The following is a 26,289-nucleotide window of genomic DNA, read 5'->3' as shown; positions in this document are numbered from 1 at the left end:
TACGTGAGCGAGCACTCTGTCAAAATGGAAGCACGTGGACACGGGCTTCACACGAAGCATCAAAATGATGTTTGCCGCTAGAAATTAATATCTATCAACATGAATTAAAGGCAAGTTGCTTACAAAGTTTAAATCTGTTTGTTGACTCACTGAAATAAGTGTTTGTTTATTTAGGACGAAACTGTTTACGGTAAGTTGTTCAAGCCTGGCCAGACCACAAAATCACAATATCTACTGCGATTATAGTCCAAATTTTCTGACGATCTTGCTATATACTATATGCAAACTTTAATCAGCTTTAAGGCGATATCAACCCCAGAACCCTTCGGATTACTGCGATAACTGATCGAAGTCCCTGTGTTTCAAATCCATGAATCGGTAGACCTACGTGATGGCGTGATGGAATTCGATCGTTTATTTTTTAAAACTAAGAAAACTGGCACATATCTGTCGTGGTGGTCATTTGTGCTGTACCTTCCCCGACAGAGACAATATACAAAATCTGGATTTCTGTGATAAGGTTTACTGCAGTAGCTACTCGCGCTCGTAATATATATGAAAATGCTAAATTATTATTGAACCAGCTTGTCTTATTTATATATTATTCAGCTCACGATTCAACCTTTTCAAATGTTTTCATGTAATATATATATACATTTGTATGCACCAAGCTGTGAAATGTTTGTATTACATAGAATATTTAAACAATACAAAGTAATTGTAGATTAACAAAATGTATACCAATTGCATTTTAACCTATTAGTACAACTTTTTGTTGTTTTCATGTAATATAACTTTTTGTTGTTTTCATGTAAAATGATAAATACATGTATATCTATTGGCAATCGATATCAAATCCATATAATATAAGACTTTCTCAAATATCAATATTCCTCATAACTTTCAAAATAAATCTATATTTGCTTTTGAAATTTAATTAAAAATGTTTGATTTTCATGTCGCGAACATATCCCTTAAAATAATCATCAATCTCCTTATTGGTCTCCAGAAAGTGTGAAAATAAATGAAACTTGTTTGTCAATAATTCTATTTATTATGAATTCATGTATAACCATTTAGGTTTTTTCCAATGTTGACCTTTAAAACTATATATATATACAAGCAACAATCTGTGGGATGTCAAATATGGAAGGCTATAGCTGTTTCAGGATAAATTGCCAAAAATGCTTATAAGTACTGTTTCTTATCACTGATAACATATATTGGGTTTTCGACTATTATGTGTTATTGCTACTTAAGTGTGATTTTTTTCGGCTTAAGTGATAATGTATTTCTTTGTACTTATGTGCAACAGACATCGCGAGAGTTTAATTCTCGTACATATAATATTGACTCCTACAAAAAGAAGTTGAGTGATCATGAGTGGTTGACCTACGAGAGGCATTTTATCAAATCACATATTGACCATACTGATTGCTCATGATCATATTTCATCCGGCCTAGTAAACTCTAGAAAAAACATCTTAATTTATGAAAGCAGCTAACTCATTTAATGTATGTGTACAAATTAAGTATATATATATATCGTACAAAACCTCAAACTTCTAATATGGTAGATATGAAACATACATTTAGGCTGACTGCCTGATGATATAATACAATTTGTACAGAGTTTACAATCCTTTGACATTCAGCTCATAATATACACCATTATAATTTGATCTGTCGTCATGCGTCGGTCTTCTTCTTAAGACCAAGATATCGCAGAATGGTGTACAAAAGGTTCTTCAGCTGTTTTATCAAAATTGTTAATTTCATGGCCCCCTATGTGTCGCATTCTCCCTGGGGAGAGGATACATTTTACTATAGTTTATATAGGAAACTCATCACACATATTTTAGCATAATTTGTTTCATTTTATTTGGAAATTGGTTAGCACGTGGTTAGGGCAAACTTTTCTCAATGACATATTGTCAGAGAATGTCAAGGCCAACGACTTGTTATGGGTTCGAATGTCAAAAATAAAAATCTCAAATTGATTATTTTTTTCATTTCATATGAAAGAACATAGTCCACTGAAACAGAATGTGCATATTTTATTGTCATCAGATAAAAATAAGGCAGAAAGATATGGCACTTGGAAAAGAATCATAAAGCTATTTTCTCCAGCCAAAATTAAATAATAATCCAAAATTGCAGAATAAAGGTTTCTGCTCTTTTATCTATATACACATGAAGGCTTGATGTTTGGCGCATCGGTAAGGTATGGCTGGCTACAAATGTTATACTTATATTTGACCTTGACCTTCATTCAAGGTCACGGGGGTCAAATGATGAAAAAAATTCAAAGTTCTTTCAAAATTATTAATTTGGGTCACATTTTAAAGAATCGGCTCTTCTAAAGGTGTGTGCAATGTATCAAGGTCAAATAATCAAAATGACGCAGATATGGCACTTTTAAAAAGAAATTCCTACCAAAATGAAAAAATGACCCAAAACTGCACATACACATAAAGGCTGGATATTTGGCAAACAGATACATGTAACATGTGTGACTGGCTACAAATATTGAGTTTATCTCTCTGACCATGACCTTCATTCACATTTTAAAGAACCGGCTCTTATGAAGGTGTGTGCGAAGTTTCAAGGGTAAATTATTAAAAATGATGCAGACATGCCCTTTAAAGAATGTTTTCTTGCCAAAATTAAAAATTATCCATAAATTGCAATTCAATTGTTGGCTCAAAAGGGGTGTCCAGCAAGATTATGGAGTTGGGATCTGAATGGTTTCACAGATAAAACAAGAGGCCCAGAGGGCCTGTATCGCTCACCTGGTTTTATGAGATATGAAACAAGAATGATGCTTAAGTTAATTTGTCGCTGGTATTTCTATGTCAATATATCATAAGCATTTTATATGAGTACATGTACATTGGTTTATTGTTATTCTAAAAATGTCAATTTAGCGAAATTGACCTATTTTGGTCCCATCCTTCAGCCCCCGGGAGGTTAACCCCAACATTCGTACAATTTTGAATACCCACCCCATAACCATGCTACCATACAAATGTAGGTTTTATACCAAATTGTGCAATTAATCCATGAAATGAAATTGACTTTGGGTACAACCCCATAGGGATTGCTACCACACCAATGTGAGTTATATCCATAACTTAGTTTCAGAGAAACCAATTGACCCCTTTTGACCCTGCCCCCCAGGGGTCAACCCCACCATTTTTACAATTTTGAATCCCTACCCAAAATGATGCTACCAGTCAAGTATGAGCTATATCGATTGCTTAGTTTCAGAGAAGAAGTTATTTATGTCAATTAAGCCAAATTGACCAAGAGATGAACACAATCCTGATGTAAAAATAGGCCCAGGGTTCTTTCCCCACCCCAAGGGACTTATACAATCATATTGAATTGATATCAAATATGAAAGTTTTCTTCAATATTTTGCATGTAAAACGCTGTATATTTATATACAGTACCTATAGCTACTAGGCTATTATCTACATCTTGGTGGTAAATTAAAAAGCAACAAATCACAAATCACAGTTTATTGTTAATATTGACATTGGATCTATTAAAATAGATGGAATTGATATCTAATTTTAAAATAATTGTCCTTAACAAATGAGGTCTTTGTTGAAAAAAAAGTGTAATAACTTTTAAAAGCCGTCAATCTAATTTTGATATTATTCTAAGATCAAAATAGAAAGGAATAAACAATTTTGTTTACAAGATATTGAAAGACATTGCACACTTTCAACAAAAAAAGTAGCAGACACTCCCTGTATTTTCAATACATATCGTGTATTGTTATAACATATCGAAATGCATATCATATTGTTTCGACATTTCTAATACCCAGGCCTGTAAAATATAAGTTTGTTTTAAACACATAAATGCAAATTTTGAACTACTTAAATATAAAAGATGGTTTAAAGTATGAATGTTAATGACATGTACCTAAGTAGAAGTCGATTTGAAAAAATTTAAAATGTTTGACTTCTTAAGTAAAGGTTTGATTGAAATAAGAAATGTTTAACTACTTTTAGAAGTAGGTTTGAAACTTTAAGATGGTTAAAACCATTATGTATATCGGAACAGTCTAAACCATTACATTCATCAGGACTGTGAAAACCATTATGTCCGGTTGGTTTGACACACTTAAGTGGAAATGTTTAGTCATGTTGATATCAGTTTAATTTGTATTCTTGCTTTATTTCAAATATCTCCTTTTACATCTGACTAACGCCTCCTACAGTACTTTCAGTACTTTGATTCTGTAGTTTTATCAAAGTTTATTATGTTGTTGTATATTTATATATATACATGTAATGAAATTTTTTATTGTAGATAGCCTGGCTTTGCAAGCTTTTGTTGTTTGTTTATTGGTGAAAATTGAAATAACAGAAATTCTCAAATAAACAAAAAACTTGACTTACCGTAATTTCCTGTGTATTACCCGCTCCGGGGTATAGTCCGTGGAAATTAAGGCATTTTTGATGCTTTTGTAAAATAAATTCCAGATAGCCCACACTGACAGTTTGGCTGCAGGTTATATGTCGATTGTATACCTGGTGAGTATAGGTGTACTTCGTATGTGTATTGTATACCTGGTGAGTATAGGTGTACTTCGTATGTGTATTGTATACCTGGTGAGTATAGGTGTACTTCGTATGTGTATTGTATACCTGGTGAGGTACTTCGTATGTGTATACAGGTACTACTGCACAGGTTAAGTTGATCGTAACAATTGTAAGTAGTGAACACTGCTCTGAACGACTGCTCTGCACTGACCAATACAATTTTAAATGTAAAACTTAAACGGAAACGATATGAAAGTGTCAAATCTCCTTTAAAAACTTTTTATAGATACACGACAGAATTCAAATTAAAAGTTATAGAATTTACTATCAGACTTTGGCAGATGGCCTGGTGACTTCGTGATTTACCATGTACTGGTCTGACTATCAACAGAGTTGACCACATTCATCATGGTATTGTCGTGACATTTAATGTTTACAGACCATCAGGTGGTTGTATTATGTATTTGTTTATACTTTAGGTTCTGAGGTGGAGTTTGAGAATGATACAACACATGAGCTAAGGCCCAATAAATCCATCTTGAAGGTGTCTTCTGCTGTTATAACCAAGCATGTATGCAGCCTCCTCAACAGTGGTATGTCCCTTTGTCAGAACAGAAGCCATTACACTAATGATTATATTCACCACAAATCATATGCTTGATTTTCTCATTGAAATTATTACTTAATTCCAGCAGGCGAGACGAAGATTAGAAAATTTTCCTTCTTCCAAAGAACTATTACTGACTGGAACAAAAACAGATAACCTCGAATGAGGCTTTTGATTCCTTCATATTAACACTCCCTTCCGTTTATTTGCCAAGTCTATTTTATAAAATTGTTGGCCAGTGTAGCTCTCTTTCTCTTGCCTATTCTATAGACAACAAAGTAAGATGAAAATAATCTGTTTGGTTGTGGTATGATCTGTCCACAATGTTACTGCGCCTTTTCTTTTTTACTTAATTAGGAGTTATACAGAAAATGTTTTTGTCTAGAGCAGATTAAGCCCTGAGTTTCAGAAGCTGCTAGCCATTATCTGTTTAGATTTTAATCTATTGAGAGCCCAATATAAATTTAGCCCATAGAAGTGTGGGGCCTGGTACCGTATGTTAATGTATGTTAATAACATAATACAGTCAAACCTCGATGATTCGAACTTCGTTGATTCAAATTTCTCGCTGTATCGAACTTTTTGCTTGGTCCAGACTTTAATTACTATATAACGCTACTAACGAACCTATGCATGATTCGAATTTTTACAAATCGAAGTTTTCAGTGTATCGAACTTTTTTCATGGCCCGTTAGCTATGATGTTATAGGTAATTGACATCTCATGATTCGAACAAAAATATACCTGTACTGACCACTGGACAGGTGTTTGTCGTGACCCCCGCGGCAGGATTTCACACCTCTCCCCCAAATGCCCTGACTGACAATAGGGATAACGCTAGCGTGTGTTGTCATTCCCGATCATGGGGCTAATTAATAATCAGACCAAATTGATAGATAAAAGGTGTATTTAGAAGCCATGACATTTAATCACTCCGGTAAAACATTCCGGTAGTCGTCTCTGATAAACGCCGCCGCCATTGAAATCAGCGGTCGGCGAGTAAACTTACGGAACTGTAAAACAAGCGGACCAATTTTAAACACAAACAATTAGCGATGTCTTCACTCATATTCAAAGTGTCACGTTTCAAACTTATTCATAAATATCCAAGTAAATCGATTATTTGTCATTCAATCATGCATTCTCCAACCGATCGGCATTCCGTATTTATATATGCACATATATAACATAAACGCACGTGTCTTTAGCAGAAAAACCTAACGACATATGTAAGTGTGCATTGTACTTCTTTTGCTTTATCTGTTAAACGCGATATAAGTGTTTTGTAACCGATACATAGTTTGTTTAATTAAAAAAATGCTTAGGTATAATTAATGAAAAGTATTTTTATTTTGTTGTGTTTGAGGTATAAATTAACTAAACTTTTCGATGTGAGCCTGACAGGCGACGATCGACACGAAGACACCGATGACATGTAACGTTAACAGATATGGTCATTATCAAGAAAACATCTATTGTCAACCATGAATAATTCGAAGTCCCGCTGTTTCGAAGTTTTTCTGTTAGTCCCTTGAACTTCGAAACATCGAAGTTTGACTGTATGTATCAAAAATGTTGTTTTTAATTTTTCTTAGGAAAAGGAGGTAGAATATACTTTGGTATCCGCAGTACCATCCATGGTGTGGAATTGGATCGAGATGACCGTGACATGTTTCGCATTGGTGTAGACCAGATGATGACTGACAAAATTACACCGTGTGTTCTGCACTCCATGTTTGATGTTATTTATACACCTGTGGTGGAACTTGACGAGCACACAGACACCCTTGTATTCATCAAAGATCGCTTTGTTGCAGGTAGTTGATCTTATCTATATGAGGAGTCAAATTTAGGACTCTAAGTTTATGATGCTCTACCAATGGGTTAATATGTCCTAATAATAGTGCCAAAAATAGTTGACTATTCAACTTAACATTTATTAGTCATCATCAGATTGTGGACTGTTCAAATCACCTTCATTTAAGTCCATTATCTGTCTGTCCTTAAAGGGACATAACGGTAAACCAATTTTATTTTGTATTTTTTTCATATTATTGGGTATATCTTTTAAAAAAATAACCTTATGAACAATAACCATTCGAATTTGATGATATATGTACATAAAAAACATCAAGTATTAATTATAAAAGGTTATCACAATTCGTTGATCAATAGTCTCAATATGTAAATTTTGTGACATATACGATAAACGCATGCGCACAACAAACTAAAACACATGAAAACAAAAATGGCTTCCAATGTGAATCGACTGCGGTTCAAAACGATAACAGCTTCCGCAATGAAGAGAATAATGGGAAAATGGGTCAAACACAATCCTAGAATTAAACTGGGGAAGCAGTACAATAGATTGGAACAGTTCAAACATTGAAACAGCTGTAATACAGATGCTGCTCGTATTCTCCTTGATTGCTGGATAGTAGGTTGTGACAATCTCGGTAATATTTACACAAACTCGGTAATACAATGTAGTTACACAAACTAGGTAATATTTATACAGTCTGTACCAGTACATCGCTACTATTACTATACTATATGTACAGTGTTTACACTTATATACACAAAAATATTTGTGCCGGAATATATACAGAACGTGTTATTTAACCACTGTATAATATCGTTATCCAACTAACCCAGATGGAATATTTCGACTTGTAAACTATCGTGTGTTTGTGTTGCCTCAATTTCAAAACAGTCACGTGATGATTTAAAAATAATTTCCGCACTAAATGTAGAGGGGGATACCTAACTAAATCAAGTGGTCAAGCTGGACATAGAGATCGACTGTGAACATTGCGACAGCACAGAAACATAACTGGAAAGGAACAAAACACATACATTCCATGAAAATTACAACGTTTTTACCGTGATGTCCCTTTAAACCATTCTTTATGTGAGAAAATACCAGAGATCTTTTCCAGATTTCACATGCAGTATCAGTGATCCTAGATGTGCATGTTATATTTTGAGTCTGATAAAAAAAACTAATATGGCTGAAGGAAGACATCTTGGATTTTAGAGTTGAAGTTACTGGCACTATATCTCCAAAAGAACTACAAGGACCGTTTTTGAATTCCACCTGTAACTTTCCAATGATCCTTAGTTGTTTTTATAGCAAGGTATCCCAGGTATCATCTCTAAGAAAGCAAATTATATTTACCGTCTTGTCATATCTTACAGAGATTGTCGTTAAACCTGTGGCCAATAGCATCATGTATACATTGACAAGTGGGGAATGTTTCTACAGATTTGGACCTCACACATCCCAGCTGACTGCTCTGGTAAGATCCATATCTGAACCACCCATATAGAACAAGATTCTACTCATAATGGAATCAAGTAATGCACCAGGTACTGGTAGAAACACTAACAACCTTAAATACAAATTAATTTGACAAGATTTAACTGTAAAGTAATATATCCATCATCATTAATGTTGTTGGACCAGGTTTACCTATATAGGTACTGGATACTGTATGATTCTACTACATGTTACAGGAGATGAGACAGCTCATTATATTGGAAGAAGAGGAACTTTTTATGGAGGAATTCAAACAACTTTCCATGGAATTGGAAAAGCTGAACTCTTAGTTATCTGGACAACTTCTCCTGTGTTCATCAATTTGTACAATGTGTATCTCACCACTTCAACATCAATTTGTACAATGTGTATCTCACCACTTCAACATCAATTTGTACAATGTGTATCTGACCGCTTCAACATCAATTTGTATAATGTGTATCTCACCACTTTGACATCAATCTGTACAATGTGTATCTGACCGCTTCAACATCAATCTGTATAATGTGTATCTGACCGCTTCAACATCAATCTGTATAATGTGTATCTCACCACTTTGACATCAATCTGTACAATGTGTATCTCACCACTTCAACATCAATTTGTATAATGTGTATCTCACCACTTTGACATCAATCTGTACAATGTGTATCTCACCACTTCAACATCAATTTGTACAATGTGTATCTCACCACTTTGACATCAATTTGTACAATGTATATCTCACCACTTTGACATCAATTTGTACAATGTATTTCTCACCACTTCAACATCAATTTGTACAATGTGTATCTCACCACTTCAACATCAATTTGTACAATGTGTATCTCACCACTTCAACATCAATTTGTACAATGTGTATCTCACCACTTCAACATCAATTTTTATAATGTGTATCTCACCACTTCAACATCAATTTGTACAATGTGTATCTCACCACTTCAACATCAATTTGTACAATGTGTATCTCACCACTTTGACATCAATTTGTACAATGTGTATCTCACCACTTCAACATCAATTTGTACAATGTGTATCTCACCACTTCAACATCAATCTGTACAATGTGTATCTCACCACTTCAACATCAATTTGTATAATGTGTATCTCACCACTTCAACATCAATTTGTACAATGTGTATCTCACCACTTCAACATCAATTTGTATAATGTGTATCTCACCACTTCAACATCAATTTGTTTAATGTGTATCTCACCACTTCAACATCAATTTGTATAATGTGTATCTCACCACTTCAACATCAATTTGTATAATGTGTATCTCACCACTTCAACATCAATTTGTACAATGTGTATCTCACCACTTCAACATCAATTTGTATAATGTGTATCTCACCACTTCAACATCAATTTGTACAATGTGTATCTCACCACTTCAACATCAATTTGTACAATGTGTATCTCACCACTTCAACATCAATTTGTACAATGTGTATCTCACCACTTCAACATCAATTTGTACAATGTGTATCTCACCACTTTGACATCAATTTGTACAATGTGTATCTCACCACTTCGACATCAATTTGTACAATGTGTATCTCACCACTTCAACATCAATTTGTACAATGTGTATCTCACCACTTCAACATCAATTTGTACAATGTGTACAGCATACAGCATTCCTGTTTGAAGTAAAAAGATTTTATTTTCGTTGCCATATGACACTTTCATTTATTGTCATCAAGAGTATATACATTTTAGTCTGTATATCAAACTTAGGAGAAAGATTTTATACTCTGCGAGCTTTTCTTCAAATTGTTTGAAATGTATAAATATTTCAGATTTATTTTATTTTTCATAATTTATTTTACTATTTTATTTCATATTCTGAATAGCACAAATGATGTAGGGATTTTATTAATCATACAGTATATAGTTCAGTAAAATAAGGATATCAAGAATGACACTGGTACTATCAAGGCCTTAAATTAAAAACGATAATCATCGGTGGGCCGTCTTATTTGTTTAAGTCAATTTATAAAATATGTAAGCTTCTCTCTTTAGTACATAGTAAAGTGAATATCTCCATTCAATTTACACTAGAACTTGATGTTACAACTGCAGCAGCATTTATTTTAAATACATTGATTTGTATTTTTTATCTGTAAGAATTTTCATGTTGTTAAATGTGTTCATAATTTCCAATGAAGGCAGCAAGCCAATATGGAGTTGTTATATTTTTTGTTTATATGATAATAAAAAAAATTATACTTTATAGAGAAAATGTTATTTTGTTTATGAATGATCCACAACATTTTTTGTTTATATAAAAATACAAGAGATCCCTGAGGGGTCTTGGCACCCACCATTGAATGATCTATATATCAGTCAAATGAAAGACTGAGCAACCTGCAATAGTAAAAATCCAAGATGGCCGCATGTCAGCCATATTGTTTCCGAATCCGTCCCAAGATGCAATATGTACAACTAGGGACAAAGGGGAACTTGCATATGGAATTTGAGAAAGATCCCTTTGAAACTTTCTGAGAAATAGTGATAAAAAATCTTCAATTATCAAAATCCAAGATGGCCGCCTGTCGGCCATTTTGTTTTCCGATCAGTCTCCAAATGAAATATGCAAAACTAGTGACTAAGGGAAACACATTTCAAATTTCAGATAAATTCTTCCCTTACTTTTTGAGAAGTAGTGATAACAATCTTCAATTGTCAAAATCCGAGATGGCTGCCCATGAGGTGGATGGAAACAAGAGTCACATAATCAAACATCAACCACAGCAATATGGACAGATAGATGGCTTCTCTATGACTATGTTATATTGCCCTTGCTGACCTGTCGGTACCCTAGTTCATTGCAGTTTCACATCCAAGTTTGTCTTAGACTTATCAAACATATCTGAATTGCTAAAATTATGAGATAATGCACATCTCCTGGTATACTGCAACATATTTCTAGTTTCTTGTATGTCACAGAATTTACCCTTACTTTTCCCTTACTTATTGCGTAATAATGATAACAATCTTCAATTGTCAAATTCCGAGATGGCTGCCTGTCAGCCATGTTGTTTTCTGAGTCCAAAAATGAAATCTGCACAACCAGGGACTAAAGGGAACATACTTGTTAAATTTAAGAAAAAAATATTCCATTAATCTTTGAGATATAGCGATAACAAACTTTAAAAGTCAATAATGCACATTTCCTGGTAGACTGCAAAATATTTCTAGTTTCTTGTATGTCACATAATGTACACACACACACCCATTCACCTGCACTGACCAAGTTGTCTGATATTCTCTGGTGCGTAGGACCATTTGTCTGCTTGTTTTGATTCATTTTGCCCTAATAAAGATTGATATGCGATGCATGCATGAAGTATATGAAGGGCTTGATTCTCACACACTTCAGTATAATATCTTTTGTAGCCTCGCGTTAGTTTTCTGCGTATATTTTATCCTCCATCCAACGTGTACCTGTTACCTCTTAGTTTTAATTTGGTCACGGAGAGGTCACCCATCCAAGAGCTGACCATGATCGACGTTGCTAACTGTGATACACAGACACAACACTCAACCGCACAGCTACAAAGGCTAGCTGTTTAACTATGCAGCTGAAATGTCCGTGCCAAAGAATCGTCACAGAAGCTCTCGTAGGCTCTACCTGACAGACATCCTCAGCACGCACATTTTCCCCCTTATTATAGCGATGCCGCCTCATGACTAGACCCCTAGTCATCAATATGTCTCCAGGAACATTGTGCTTCCCATGCAGTCCGGGGGACAACATACAGGATACCAGATCCGTGCGCTGCCACAAAATGTAACGTGCATTGGCCGCAAGGGTACAACGTGAAGTAACGGAGCAGTCGTCCATCTGAGAGAATTACCGAGGAGACAAACACGAATATACCGCAGCCTCCCAAAGCTTAAAACCACATCTGTTGATAGGACGTTAAAATACCAACTATCGAGATCCACCTTTAGGTGGCATGGATTCATGAAACGCTGTGTAAATAAACATAGTGAAATTCGCTTTTCTTTTACTCTAAATTAAGATGTTCCTCGGTTCGCAAATTCCTTTGTATTGTTGTTAGAATACTTATTAGATATGTAGTTGACCCGGCTATTTATAACAGACTGGTATTATTCTGGATGGTAGCCCTTCTTTGTTGTATTATCATAAACTCATAATGAGTTACATAATACCAATGGTGTTACTGCTCTCAAGCCTAATAGAAGAGCTCGATAATAAGTAAATAACTAAAACTAAAACTAAAAATCTATCTGTATCTTGTGTATCAATCTACATACGTCAATTTATACCAGATACCAGGGCTGATTGATATGTTTTGAGCCACATATTGAAGGATTTGAATATTGCCGGACATATCTATACACTTTTGCCAGTGGTGTTTAAAGGCCTCAGTGCCACTTTTATAGAACTCCTTATCTTGGCTGTTCAGAAAGTCATCCACTGCATGTATGACGTTATCATCGGACTGGAAGTGGGTACCTGGAATAGCTGTGTTCAGTGTTGGAAATAGATGAAAGTGTGATGGCGCGATATCAGGTGAATAAGGCGGATGGCGTGAATGGCAGCCATGGCAATGACAGACTTATCAACAGGAGCATTGTCCTGATGGAATAACACACCTTTGGCGAGCTTTTGCGCGGCACTTAAGTGTAATATTTACCCGTAACTGCCTCAGAAGTGAAGCATAATATGTGGCATTTATTGTTTGTTCATTTAGCAGAATATTACCATCTGCATCCCAGAAAACCGAGGCCATAACCTTTCCAGCTGATGGAACAGTCTTTGCCTTCTTTGGCAGGGGAGAGCCAGGGTGCTCCCATTGTTTCGATTGTTGTATGACCTCTGGGGTAAAATGATGGACCCATGTTTCATCTATAGTGATAAATCTATGAAGAAAGTTGGCAGGATCTTCCTCACAAAGGCTCAGATTAGCACACGATAATGTGCGCCTGGTGTGCTTCTGATCAATTGTCAGAAGTCTTGGTACCCATCGGACCGAAAGCTTTATAATTGCAAGAAATGCACTCTTTCTTATGAAATGCCAACTCTACTGGCTATATATCTTTCTGTGACCCGTCTGTCAGTCATAATAATATCATGAACTGTATTGACCATTTCTGGGGTTGCAACATTGACAGGCCTTCCATGACGGGGGTCATCCTCAAGGCTCTGTCAGCCGCGCTTAAATTCCACCACCCACCTTTTCACTGTAGCATATGAAGGGACATCTTTCCCTAGTGTTGCTACCATATCATTATGGATATGCTTAGATGTTAAACTTTTTTATGCAAATATTGAACCACTGCTCTTTCATCGATTTTGTCCATTTTGCAAAAGCTGCTTGTCCTGTTTATTTTAGAGTGTTACCTTGTCGATATAAACTAAAGCCCCTGTCACACTTGACCGGATTGGTGTACCGGACATCAACGGATAGAAATTTTTGTTATCCGGTGGTATACGGTGGCAAAGTTGTCAGTCCGGTAGAAAAATCCAAACTGACGACGTACTTGCACCGAATATGGAACGGATAAAACGTACCAATAACGAACATGTAACGTACGGCTACCGTACTACCAACCGGGTGTCTTCGAATGAGTAACGAACAACAAACGAACATGAACCGGTGAATCAGGACGTGTACAGGATGCATTCCGGACAAACCGAACACCTAACGGACATTAACGCGCGCGTGCAGAAAAAAAACAAGATATATGCATTTCTCCGGCGATCAGTTGTCAAAAAGTTACAGTGCTGACTGCCTCGCCAAAATGCCTCGCGGTAGAAAAATAAAAAAAAAAAACGTTCCTGCAAAAGCGCAAGACACAGAAGAAGTCTCTGTCGATGCTGTTGATGCTGTTGCACAGGAAACCGAAACTGAAACTGAGCAAGATAAAGGGTGTGATGATATTCAACTGTCTGTGAATCTAATTTGGAAGCTTCCAAGAACCTTTTTATATGCCTGCGATAATTAATCAGTTTCTGTCGGTAGTCAGTTCCTCCCCCTGTAGGTATCCTGTAGGTATTCTGTATTCATCCGTTCTGTGCGTGTTATCCGTTTTCAATCCGTTTGTCTATTCGTCGTATCCGGTGTTAATCCTGCAAGCATCCTGTGTTTGTCCGTTATGTGTCCGTTATGTGTTCGTTATATGTCCGCTGAAGGTCCGGTTTATGCGTGACGTATGCGTTCAAGTTCCATCAACGGACTGGGTAACGCATGCCCCCCGTACACCTACCGCATATAAACGAACAATGACAGGATATATACAGGACAAAACGGACATGCACAGGACAGCCAACGAATATTCTTATCCGTTACTGTCCGTTTCAAGTTTTGTGCATGCACTAAACTTTCCAACGGATATCACCGAACGCACCGTACATCACCTGACATGAAACGAATGAACCGAACATAAAACGGACACAAAACGGATATTGACGAACATCACCGGATATCCAAAAATGTTATCCGTTTCACGTCCGGTGCCCCAATCCGGTAAAGTGTGACAGGGGCTTAACCAAATGATACCAGTTCTTGGGTACACGGCCCTACATACACGTAGTTATAGAGAACGGCAGGACTGAAATATCATCGAGGACCTCCTTCAATACGAGGCTCACTAACTTATCGATCATCCCTCGTTGTTTTGCCAGTGTAAGGAAATCTCTGATTTGCCTAGTCTGTTGATCAGTTCCTTTATTCTGAAGTGAAATGAAATCACACAACGCATCAGTATACAAGCTTAAAGGCAAAACAGATCTTTTTATCAGATTTATTCATTTTAAATGTTCATTAAAACTGTAATACTTAAACGGAAAGTCTTTGATAAGTCTTTAAATACAAAAACTGGGCAAAACAACTTTGGCTTTAATCAATCTTGATCGTCGGAAGAACATTTCTGACCGTCTGCTCTAAAACTAATTACATGTATATTGTAACTTCAGTTAGGACGGGATTTTAAGTCAGTAGAAAATGTTAGAAAAACACTTTTAATTATATAAAACATTCTCATAATGTAACACGATTCCTTGCCAAATGATGAGTGATATAAAGCGGAATATACTGTTGATGCAAAAACTTATTTTGAAGCTATTTTAATGTATTTCACACTCATTAGATCTCTTATTTTTCCGAAGCCCTGTAGTTACACGACTCCCAAGACTCGGCACTACTAAGGAGTTTACAATGCTCGTCAAGGAACACATTAGTATAAATTCACAATTACGCTATGACGTTATAAATGGTCAAGGTTGTAACGGTACAAAACACAAGAACCACTGGAGTTCCTGTTCCTAGAACACTGTCTAGGGTAGGTACGCATGAAAGGCCAGTTGTACATGTACTCTCCGTTTTAATTCCAGAAAATTAACCAAAAGATTTCACCTGTTTGAGGGACATGCTAATCTTCAGTGTACGCTGTGAAATCATGAGGGTTATCTATAAATGTTCATGCCATTTAAGAGCAAACCAGGTTTTGTTTCGTGTAACTATCACTGTTAGCCTTCCACATTTCTCGTGTAAATATCTCATTTTAAACAGTTTGTTGTCTAACTCCCTGTTGATATCACAGTATTCAGTATCTAAAGAAACTCTTTCCCTGTCCAGCATCAAGACGTCCTCATTATTCCTGTTGCCATGGTGACTCAGTACTACCTAGTGTACATTTTGTTGAACCACCAGCGTAGTCTGTCCTCGGGTTTCACCTCGGTGTATGCAGTATAAAGTGCCTGGGCATTTGTTTGTACCCATTCCTCGAAGTACATTGTTTCAGGGTTGAGTTCACGTGTCTTTTTGTCGCTGTACATATGGTCCCAACGCGTGCGCATCAGGAAGAGAAACATATTTGCGTAGTCATCCCTCCAGGGATACGTGAAGGACGATTCACGGTATTTATTGTGGGTCAACTGGAATTAAATATATTCAAAGATTAGACATAATTCAAATGTGATGAAACTTGTGTAGAAATCATCTATGCGTCATTTTTAAGATAGAGACTCTGACATAAAGGTGTGGCCTTGTTAATATCCAATACTGACACGAACATCTGACTTTTCTGACAACTTGGGTAAGCGAAGATAAATCGGAAGGACATCCCCTGTGACGCACCTGTCATCTCTCGTGAAATAAACAGTTATAAACAATTAATGATCAATGACGTTAAACAAACTTCAACTCGTCATTTAAAATTCTTAGCTCTGTATATATCAATTGTCTAAAGCGTTCGATGTTATGTTTTATGTCAGAACTCGATAATGTAGTATTATAAGTATATTGAATATGTTAGATATGTCCTAACATAACAAAAGTTTAGATAATATGCTACTTGCCGGTTTGTCAAAGAACTTGAGGGGACTCAGGTTATAGGAGAGACACTGAGCGAAGGTCTGCCGAGACACCTTGCTCCCACACACACTGATAGGACCTGGGTTCGTCCGTCTGTCCGTGTAAGTTCCCCTATTGTTGAAGATTTTCTCCACTATCGGCCCCAAATCACGTGCACTAATCATGTTCAGAGGGATCTCGGTGTCCATCGGAAGTTCTGAAATATTGAACCATATATGACTAGTACTAGTCTACATGGATGGTACGATAATCTGGTGGTGGACGAACCAAACGTTTCATTTTCTGTCTCTCGGTTGATGAATGTATTTAATAGCACAATGCGACAGTGAAATTGTGTCATTTATTACACTAAGTGCATACTCCATTTTTTCAGCTTATAGCATGTGTGAAATATCATTTGGTCTGCGCCTTTTGATTCTAACACATTTGACTCGTATGACCATTAAAGGGGGTAAAAGCGACATACCGTTTTGCAACTGAATCAGAAATCGAGATTAATATCCTAACCCTATATCATAAGATTAATATCCTAACCCTATATCATAAGATTAATATCATAACCCTATATCATAAGATTAATATCCTAACCCTATATCATAAGATTAATATCCTAACCCTATATCATAAGATTAATATCCTAACCCTATATCATAAGATTAATATCCTAACCCTATATCATCAGATTAATATCCTAACCCTATATCATCAGATTAATATCATAACCCTATATCATAAGATGAATATCATAACCCTTCATGTCTTCATTCATAATAACAAGAAAAATGACCCCATACCTACGACGGACGCCACATATGGTAAAAAATGATGAAAATACAGCTGTCATGATCGAAGAGACGAGAAAAAGTGGAACAAAGACTCGGTTGGTGTAACAAGCCTTTAAGGTTTATCGATACCCAAGATACATAAGACAATCGATTATATCATTTTACAGCACTGTTCGAGCAACAGATTATTTGATTTGCCTTACCGAACACGAATTCATTGCCGACCTTCTCTGGTGCCATGTAGTCGACGATGTCCTCGTATCTGCGGGGTAGGATCAGTAAGGTGAGGGGGATGTTGTGTACACGGAGACACTGCTCGGTCTCAGCCTTAGCGACCATGTGACGAGCGCCTATACCCTGAATATCGCCAGTGTGTGGCTCTGTGCAGTAGATTGTGTGAGGTACATTCGCATTCTTACATGCGGTCGCTATTGTTCGCCCGTATTCCGCTTCGTTTACCATGAAACTACGGTCGTTCCGAAAATCTGATAACGTGAATACAAAACATCCATCACATCCTTTCAGGATTTGTTCCATAGTTTTGACATCCTGAGGCCCGCACCGAATAATTTCCACGCCAGGGGGAGGGTCAACCTCCCCTTTCCCTCTTGGATTGCCAAGAGGAACGCCTTTCACGGTCGCTCGTTTAACGAGATGAAAAGCTACTGCTGCACCAACAGCACTGTCCACTCCAAGTACGACATACACCTTCGACATGGCTCTGAAACAGATATAGATAGGTATTACATAGATATATTGTCAAAATAAGACATCTTCACATGCGGAATGTTTGTATGGTGTTCTATTAGGGCCCTGCCCTGCAGGTAGGGCGTAAGAATTGTACCTGCTGCCCCCATTGCATGATCGTAAGAGGCGACTAAACTTGGGATCTTATCTTTTCTCTTCTCTCTTAACAACTTTCTTCTTCCTAATGTCTCCCTTGACAATGCCTCACTTTTGGCCTTTAGTTGAGCGTTCGCCCCTGTGAGGAAGGCTCTGGGTTCTGTCCCCTGGCCGAGACATACCAGAGTCTTTAAAAATGGTAGTTGCTGCTCCTGCTTAGCGCTCAGCAAATAAGGAGTGGGACGACTGGTTCGCCCGTTGTCAGTATAATGTGACCGGGTGGGGTGTGCTGCTGGGTGTCTTCGGCAGTATGCTTCAGTGAGGTAGCACTCTAAATCGGCAAAAGATCCGGCCTATTACAAGGAGACTTTACACAAACATACCGCAGCCTCCCAAAACACACATACGCACTCATCACACGCATGCATGTCGCACGCACGGGAGGCCGTCCTTAAATGACCTTAGCTGTTAATAGGACGTTAAACAAAATAAACCAAACCAAACCAATCTATTAGGGCCAATAATTCCAATATTGCTCCGTCGCTCCTTCGCCCTAAACGCGAAGGAATGAGCGATGGAACTTTGCGATCATATTTTCGCTACTTCGCTATCATGTTTTCGCTCCTTCGCGTTTAGGTCGAAGGAGCGAAGGAGCGAAGGAGCAATATTGAAAAAGCGCCAAGAACATAAATACAGCGCCACCACACCAGGCCCGATTGTGATATATAACTGTTGTATGTATTCCCGATTTTGATATATAACTGTTGTATGTAGTCCTGATTGTGATATATAACTGTCGTATGTAGTCCCGATTATGATATATAACTGTTGTGTGTAGTCCCGATTTTGATATATAACTTTTGTATGTCGTCCCGATTTTGCTATATAACTGTTGCATGTAGTTCCGATTTTGATATATAACTGTTGTTTGTAGTCCCGATTGTGATATATAACTGTTGTATGTAGTCCCGATTGTGATATATAACTGTTGTTTGTAGTCCCGATTGAGATATATATCTGTTGTATGTAGTCCCGATTGTGATATATAACTGTTGTATGTAGTCCCGATTGTGATATATAACTGTTGTATGTAGTCCCGATTTTGATATATAACTGTTGTATGTAGTCTCGATTGTGATATATATCTGTTGTATGTAGTCTCGATTGTGATATATAACTGTTGTATGTAGTCCCGATTTTGATATATAACTGTTGTATGTAGTCCCGATTGTGATATGTAACTGTTGTATGTAGTCCCGATTGTGATATGTAACTGTTGTTTGTAGTCCCGATTGTGATATATAACTGTTGTATGTAGTCCCGATTTTGATATGTAACTGTTGTATGTAGTCCAGATTTTGATATATAACTGTTGTATGTAGTCCCGATTGTGATATATAACTGTTGTATGTAGTCCCGATTTTGATATACAACTGTTGTATGTATGGTCCCGATTTTGATATATAACTGTTGTATGTAGTCTCGATTGTGATATATAACTGTTGTATGTAGTCCCGATTTTGATATATAACTGTTGTATGTAGTCCCGATTTTGATATATAACTGTTGTATGTAGTCTCGATTGTGATATATAACTGTTGTATGTAGTCCCGATTGTGATATATAACTGTTGTATGTAGTCCAGATTTTGATATGTAACTGTTTTATGTAGTCCCGATTTTGATATATAACTGTTGTATGTCGTCCCGATTGTGATAAATAACTGTTGTATGTAGTCCAGATTTTGATATACATGTATAACTGTTGTATGTAGTCCCGATTTTGATATACATTATATAAGGTTTGAATTTCGCTTTAATCCATACGTTGTAGTTACTAATACAACCGTAAATAGTAAAATCATTGATAATCAATGGTGTTTCAATTAAGCAGGACATCTAAAACTTGATATATCCGCTGGCAGACTTTGACTTGACCTCGGACCAGAGAAATCGATTACAGGTAATCAATGCTATCATTTCTCTATCAATAACCCACGCGGACCTGAAGCGTTCCAATAAAACCTTAATGTAGAGACGAAAACGCACACAGTTTAAACAACAACTGATATGAGTATATATATATACTTTATTTGATCATGTTGGAAAGGATTTGTAGAGCAAATATTATGAAAGAAAATTCTTGTGTTTATAACTGGGGAAGGTATTAGCAGATCTAAAAACAGGTGCCAATTTCAAGATCAATATTTGTCTTCGTGAAGATGATGTGGAAACGGTGGATTCCGGTGTTTTATTGACCTTACCAGTCTCGTTACTCGTCAGCTATTAGTTATACCTACCCACACTATCGTACTAACAACTCCAGACCTACACATACTGTCGTACTAACAACTCCAGACCTACACATACTGTCGTACTAACAACTCCAGACCTACCCACACTGTCGTACCTACAACTCCAGACCTACCCACACTGTCGTACTAACAACTCCAGACTTACCCACACTGTCGTACTAACAACTCCAGACCTACCCACACTGTCGTACTAACAACTCCAGACCTAGCCATACTGTCGTACTAACAACTCCAGACATACCCATACTGTCGTACTAACAACTCCAGACCTACCCACACTGTCGTACCTACAACTCCAGACCTACCCATACTGTCGTACTAACAACTCCAGACCTACCCACACTGTCGTACTAACAACTCCAGACCTACCCATACTGTCGTACTAACAACTCCAGACCTACCCACACTGTCGTACCTACAACTGCAGACCTACCCACACTGTCGTACTAACAACTCCAGACCTACCCACACTGTCGTACTAACAACTCCAGACCTACCCACACTGTCGTCCTAACAATTCCAGATCTACCCGCACTATCATACCTACAACTCCAGACCTACCCACACTGTCATATTAACAACTCCAGACCTACCCACACTGTCGTACCTACAACTCCAGACCTACCCACACTGTCGTACTAACAACTCCAGACCTACCCACACTGTCATACTAACAACTCCAGATCTACCCACACTGTCGTACTAACAACTCCAGACCTACCCACACTGTCGTACTAACAACTCCAGACCTACCCACACTGTCGTACTAACAACTCCAGACCTACCCACACTGTCATACTAACAACTCCAGACCTACCCACACTGTCGTACTAACAACTCCAGACCTACCCACACTGTCATACTAACAACTCCAGACCTACCCACACTGTCGTATCTACAACTCCAGACCTACACACACTGTCATACTAACAACTCCAGACCTACCCACACTGTCATACTAACAACTCCAGACCTACCCACACTGTCGTACCTACAACTCCAGACCTACCCACACTGTCATACCTACAACTCCAGACCTACCCACACTGTCATACTAACAACTCCAGACCTACCCACACTGTCATACTTACAACTCCAGACCTACCCACACTGTCATACTAACAAATCCAGACCTACCCACACTGTCATACTAACAACTCCAGGCCTACCCACACTGTCGTACTAACAACTCCAGACCTACCCATACTGTCGTACTAACAACTCCAGACCTACCCACACTGTCGTACTAACAACTCCAGACCTACCCACACTGTCGTACTAACAACTCCAGACCTACCCACACTGTCGTACTAGCAACTCCAGACCTACCCACACTGTCGTACTAACAACTCCAAACCTACCCACACTGTCGTACTAACAACTCCAGACTTACCCACACTGTCGTACTAACAACTCCAGACCTACCCACACTGTCATACTTACAACTCCAGACCTACCCACACTGTCATACTAACAACTCCAGATCTACCCACACTGTCGTACTAACAACTCCAGACCTACCCATACTGTCGTACTAACAACTCCAGACCTACCCACACTGTCGTACTAACAACTCCAGACCTACCCATACTGTCGTACTAACAACTCCAGACCTACCCACACTGTCGTACTAACAACTCCAGACCTACCCACACTGTCGTACTAACAACTCCAGACCTACCCACACTGTCGTACTAACCATTCCAGACCTACCCACACCATTGTACTAACCCTTACTGTCAGTGTCAGACCTATCCTGTTAACGTTACCATCTATAAACCGATACCAATCTACCCCATTAACTACAAACGTCACCATCTATAAACCGATATCAATATATAAACGTCACCATCTATAAACCGATATCAATCTTCCCCATTAACTATAAACGTCACCATCTATAAACCGATACCAATCTACCCCATTAACTATAAACGTCACCATCTATAAACCGATACCAATCTACCCCAATTACTATAAACGTCACTATCTATAAGTCGATACCAATCTACCCAATTAACTACAAACGTCACCATCTATAAACCGATATTAATCTACCCCAATAACTATAAACGTCACTATCTATAAACCGATACCAATCTATCCCATTAACTACAAACGTACTATCTATAAACCGATACCAATCTACCCCAATTACTATAAACGTCACTATCTATAAACCGATATTAATCTACCCCAATTACTATAAACGTACTATTTATAAACCGATACCAATCTACCCCAATAACTATAAACGTCACTATCTATAAACCGATACCAATCTACCCCAATTACTATAAACGTCACTATCTATAAACCGATATTAATCTACCCCAATTACTATAAACGTCACTATCTATAAACCGATACCAATCTACCCCAATAACTATAAACGTCACCATCTTTAAACGATACCAATCTACCCCAATTACTATAAACGTCACCATCTTTAAACCGATATATATCTATCCCAATATTTATTAACGTCACCATCTATTAATCATTATAGATCTACACCATACAAAGTAACTTCCGATGTCGCCATCTAAAAACAGCATTCATGTACATGTACCCATTATCTGACTACCATGTCTAAGATATACCAGACAATGAAATGGAATTCTATTGGAGTGAGAGAAGAAAGTCGTTATATTTCCACATTTATTTGTGATAAAGAAATCTCAATCCTTGTTATAGATTCCCGCACAGCAGATTTCAACAAAATCAAATCTGGAGAAGTAGATCGAATTCTCTTTCTTTTAACCTCCATGCTGACAATGTCCTACATGGTTAACACGTAAGTTTTGTTAATACGACGTCAATCAATATACCTTATAGGTGTATATATCACGGTGTCCATACACACAGACATTCCTAGCTACTTATTTACTAAGCTCGCGTCATTAACAAAGCTCCGCATAGAAAACAAATGGACAGATTTGACCTCAACTTGATTCTCCAACTCATGATAGAATTGATTGATATACGAATTTCCATCACAATGTGAAAGCCCTCATCACTTTTCGGTCCCCGTCCGCCTCTGGAATCGTTATAAATGACACCGACAAAGGTTACATAGATATACCGGAAATCTAATATATGGTAATAATGAAAATAAATACAGTAAATCAATCATAACCTGAACAGATAGGTAAAGACATACACGGGACTTGTAAAGATCATAGCGTTAAATTACTGGACTGGAGCAGACCAAATACAATAACTAACGGGCACTCTACGATTTATACAACACTCGTAAATAATACAAAAAAGGACATTTCAACCTCACTAACTAGCAAGGAAAACATACACGTGGACCTGGTAAACGTGACTCGTCATGTAGGGTTTGTTACGGGGCTAGAGGTGGAGACGAAAGCCTTCAGTACGAGGATGTATTGATCTGTCTGTCCTTGGCAGTCATGTTATGTAACTGATTAGGTAATTTAAAACAATACTTCTACCTTGTACAACTTCCCAGAACAACAGTTATTGCGTTGTTAGTTATAGCACTCTCTAATCATGAAAAGTGTTCTTTATTTGTATTAGACGTTTTAACAAATATAATTTGAATCAAACTAGACATTCATTTTTACCATTGTGTAACTATATGGTGACGCGGTAGATTACATCCGTATTACAGAAAAAAAAGTGAAAAAATAACTTTTTAAATAATAAGCAAGACATGTTACTGATGATAGAAACCCAAAAATGAATTCTTTTGCAATTAGTTTGAGGTTAGCCATATTTTACTATAAAATGCATGGTGGGGTGCTTCTTGTGTAGAGAGTTTCCGTGTGTAGCACGGGGTATGTCGTCTACTGTATCAACAAGTTATCATAATGCTTACTAATATAGTATAATAATACTGGTTATTTCTGTTATAACATGTTACAACTGAACACATGTACATAACTTATATTCCCTATGTTACGAGGGTTGATTGATATGTTGTGACCATCGTATCGAAGGAGGTACTCAAGGATGTTTTTTTTAAGTCCTACTATTCTCTGACTATACAGGACCGTGTACCTAAGGACTGGTCTCATTTGGTTAGAGTAAAACTAGGGAAAGATGCCCTCTTATGAATTTAAGCGCGGCCGACAGAGCCTTGAGGATGAATCCCGTCCTGGAAGGCCTGTCAATGTTACAACCCCAGAAATGGTCAATAAAGCTCATGATGTTGATATGACTGGCAGACGAGTCACAGAAAGATATAGAGCCAGTAGAGTTGGCATTCACAAGAATACATTCCATTCTGACCGAGCATCTTGCAATGAGAAAGCTTTCGGCCCGATGGGTACCAAGACTTCTGACAGTCAATCAGACGCACACCAGGCCACATTATCGCATGCTAATTTTTAACCTTTTTGAGGAAGATTGTCACTATGGATGAAAGGTAATGACAGTTCCATCAGCTGGAAAGGTTGGGGGGGGGGGGGGGGGGGGGGGGGGGGGGGGGGGGGGTGTAATGTTGAAAAATAATTAAATATGTCCGGCAACATTCAAATACTTCAATATGAGGATCACAACATATCAATCAGCCCTCGTATAAACTGAATCTCATTCTAGTTATACAACGTAATGTATATATACATACATTTTATACAGAATACGGGTACAATGACAGCATAAGATACGATATCATATGTAAATTTTATCATAAAGGTAGGCTAATTTTCATCATCATTGTCTTTTCTTTAAAAAATGCGGTCATATAGATATTACATCACTTATGTTTTACGGGAGAAGACGGATCATCAGTTTTTAAACTTGTGTCTGATCCAATTTCTATATTTGTAAATAAAATTTGTTTAAATCAAATAGTGATAGCGCGTCCATGTTATGAATAATACAAATAGTTATCTATCATGATCAGCGATCGGTGATCTGTATCGAGGTCTATACCTTTATAACTCGGCTATCTCTGTTGAAGTGTGATGGTGATAATATGATCCTAATTCGTATGTGGTTAGACATGAATGGCATATTTCATTGTAAATCATCAAACGTGGGAATATAGATCATATCGAGTGTTGTATGAGATCTAGAGGTTAGAGTGACGTAGACTTCATATGTTTTGTGTAGAAAATATAAAGTATATATGTAACACCAGAAAACTAATAGTGGATAGTTATATCCCTAGTAACACACAGAAAAACAACCATATACATGTAGACAAGTTATGCTTGTTTCAAAACAGTTATTGAAACGTAAACTAATAGCTACTCTATCGTAACGAGACGGGACGCTGATGACAACTTATATAGATATGCTATCTAGAATTTTAAGTTAAACCCTGTATATGCCTGCCCAAGTATGCTCAATAACAAATCATAATTCATCATTGCCCAATATCTAAAATAAAATGACAACTTACCTGATTCAGGCGAATCAAACAAGTTATGTGGAAAACTCCACGAACGCTTACTCTAGTAATACCCTGGGGTCGATCTTAATATCATACGGCAGCGTAACACAGCGCGCATGCGTGATTTAGAATTTAATTCC

The 26,289-nt window shown here is 37.3% G+C and overlaps 2 protein-coding genes across 4 annotated transcripts in view; one reads left to right on the top strand and one right to left on the bottom strand.

The window, feature by feature from the left end:
• LOC117317062 overlaps positions 1–10,724 on the top strand; it is a 19,491-nt gene extending 8,767 nt beyond the window's left edge. For both annotated transcript variants that reach the window (XM_033871851.1, XM_033871858.1), the window contains 4 exons: positions 5,039–5,152; positions 6,762–6,983; positions 8,365–8,465; positions 8,683–10,724. In XM_033871851.1, coding sequence (XP_033727742.1) covers positions 5,039–5,152; positions 6,762–6,983; positions 8,365–8,465; positions 8,683–8,775 — 530 coding nt within the window. In that variant the 3' untranslated portion in view covers positions 8,776–10,724. The remainder of the gene's footprint in view (positions 1–5,038; positions 5,153–6,761; positions 6,984–8,364; positions 8,466–8,682) is intronic.
• Positions 8,045–26,289, bottom strand: LOC117317078. 2 transcript variants are annotated; one of them, XR_004530092.1, is made up of 5 exons: positions 26,159–26,289; positions 17,828–18,345; positions 16,824–17,035; positions 15,484–16,400; positions 8,045–8,059 (listed from the first exon to the last, which is right to left on the bottom strand). XR_004530092.1 is itself a non-coding variant. In XM_033871869.1 (4 exons), the coding sequence occupies exons 2-4, from the start codon at positions 18,339–18,341 to the stop codon at positions 16,146–16,148; spliced, it is 981 nt and encodes a 326-aa protein (XP_033727760.1). In that variant the 5' UTR covers positions 18,342–18,345; positions 26,159–26,289; the 3' UTR covers positions 15,253–16,145. The 2 variants fall into 2 exon arrangements, 1 of the variants encoding a protein (XP_033727760.1); XM_033871869.1 differs by lacking the exon at positions 8,045–8,059 and having other exon boundaries at positions 15,253–16,400.

The sequence above is a fragment of the Pecten maximus genome, chromosome 2, assembly GCF_902652985.1.
Source record: "Pecten maximus chromosome 2, xPecMax1.1, whole genome shotgun sequence".
Lineage (NCBI taxonomy): Eukaryota > Metazoa > Mollusca > Bivalvia > Pectinida > Pectinidae > Pecten > Pecten maximus.
The sequence above is the reverse complement of the archived record's forward strand: the minus strand, read 5'-3'. Positions and strand labels throughout refer to the sequence as shown.